Here is a 1309-nt window from a genome sequence, read left to right on the forward strand (position 1 = left end):
ACGCATTCCGCCCACACGTCTTCATGTCTTAGAGATTAATTAGTTAAGACCATTTCGGCTCCAGTCCGTAGATAAACACAGCAGAAGATAACCGCCATTTGTGAATTGTGCTCAGTGCCGCTTGTACCTGATGTTACAGGCGATGTGCCCTACATCTGGACGAGTGGTCGCCTCTGTGACTTCAAGGGATGCGAGAACCGACGCGATCTGGAACCAAAGAACATCTATGGCTGGTTCTGGTCAGCCACCCGCCAGAAGATGGCTCCTACCAACCAGGTTCCCAACGGTTTCGGCTTCAATCCCTGGAGCCAGACCGGCCACAAGAAGGTCCGTCAGCCCGACAACGCAGAGTTTGACATCAACGGAACGAACGAGTCCTGTCTCGCCGTGCTTAACAACGTGTACAGCGACGGGATCGCCTGGCACGACGTCGCGTGCTACCACGAGAAGCCCTTCATCTGCGAGGACAGCGATGAGCTCCTCAACTACGTGGCTGCCACCAACAGAGGAATCAGACTCTAATTACATTCTCTTAACGTATCATATCATATTTATTGTCTGCAGAAATTTCGGTTCATTGCACATAAAGCGGAGTACATCTGGTACTTGTCGCTTTGTAATACGTATTCTTCAAAATTGTATCATTTTATTTAAGTAATTATCGTAGTTTTACTTTGGTACTTTCGTACCAAGCAAGAAATAATAAATAACAACCACAATAACATGTAAAACTTACAAGTCATCAAGTATGTATCATGTTTTGTTTCTCTAAAGTCAAGAAACCTAAGTTAATTTCATCATTAACCCTTAAAACCACAATGTTTTTTGCACGAACAAAGTGTTTTAATATTTTAAATAAACTCTGCACATTTCCCCCCGCAGAGTATTTATGTGTTTCGTATGATTATGACAATAAACAGCGATTGTGTCCCTAAACAGCATTAACTGGTTGTTATTTGTAATATCGTCGTGTTTTCTATGTGATAGAAGATGAATTTTAAATATTATTTACATGAATTTCTGACTGCGCCATGGAGGATCTCATTCCTTCATTACACTATAAACTACAGCTATAAATAGACATGAGCAATACCATCTTTATAGGTATTGACTGGCTGTTTCTCCAACTTCCAGACTAACAATTACTCTTCGTGTCTCAAGACAGGCAGCTAAAAGTCATATTAGTGCGTGGCTTTGGTAAAGCAAATATCTTGAAATTATTGTTCATTTTTTCCTAGCTTGTATTAGTTCCGTATGAGGAAGATCACGGGTTCGATTCCCGATGAGGCCATTGGATTTTTCAATTGAC

At 41.5% G+C, this 1309-nt stretch overlaps 1 protein-coding gene across 1 annotated transcript; it reads left to right on the forward strand.

Moving 5' to 3' along the window:
* Window positions 1-81: 81 nt before the first annotated feature.
* LOC111875153 lies at window positions 82-914 on the forward strand (the record flags this gene model as incomplete). The annotated part of the gene is made up of 1 exon (XM_023871214.2): window positions 82-914. A coding segment is annotated over one exon (441 nt), but the record flags the coding sequence as incomplete, so codon positions are not given.
* Between the last annotated feature and the right edge of the window lie 395 nt (window positions 915-1309).

This window comes from Cryptotermes secundus, unplaced genomic scaffold (assembly GCF_002891405.2).
Source record: "Cryptotermes secundus unplaced genomic scaffold, Csec_1.0 C38547326, whole genome shotgun sequence".
NCBI lineage: Eukaryota > Metazoa > Arthropoda > Insecta > Blattodea > Kalotermitidae > Cryptotermes > Cryptotermes secundus.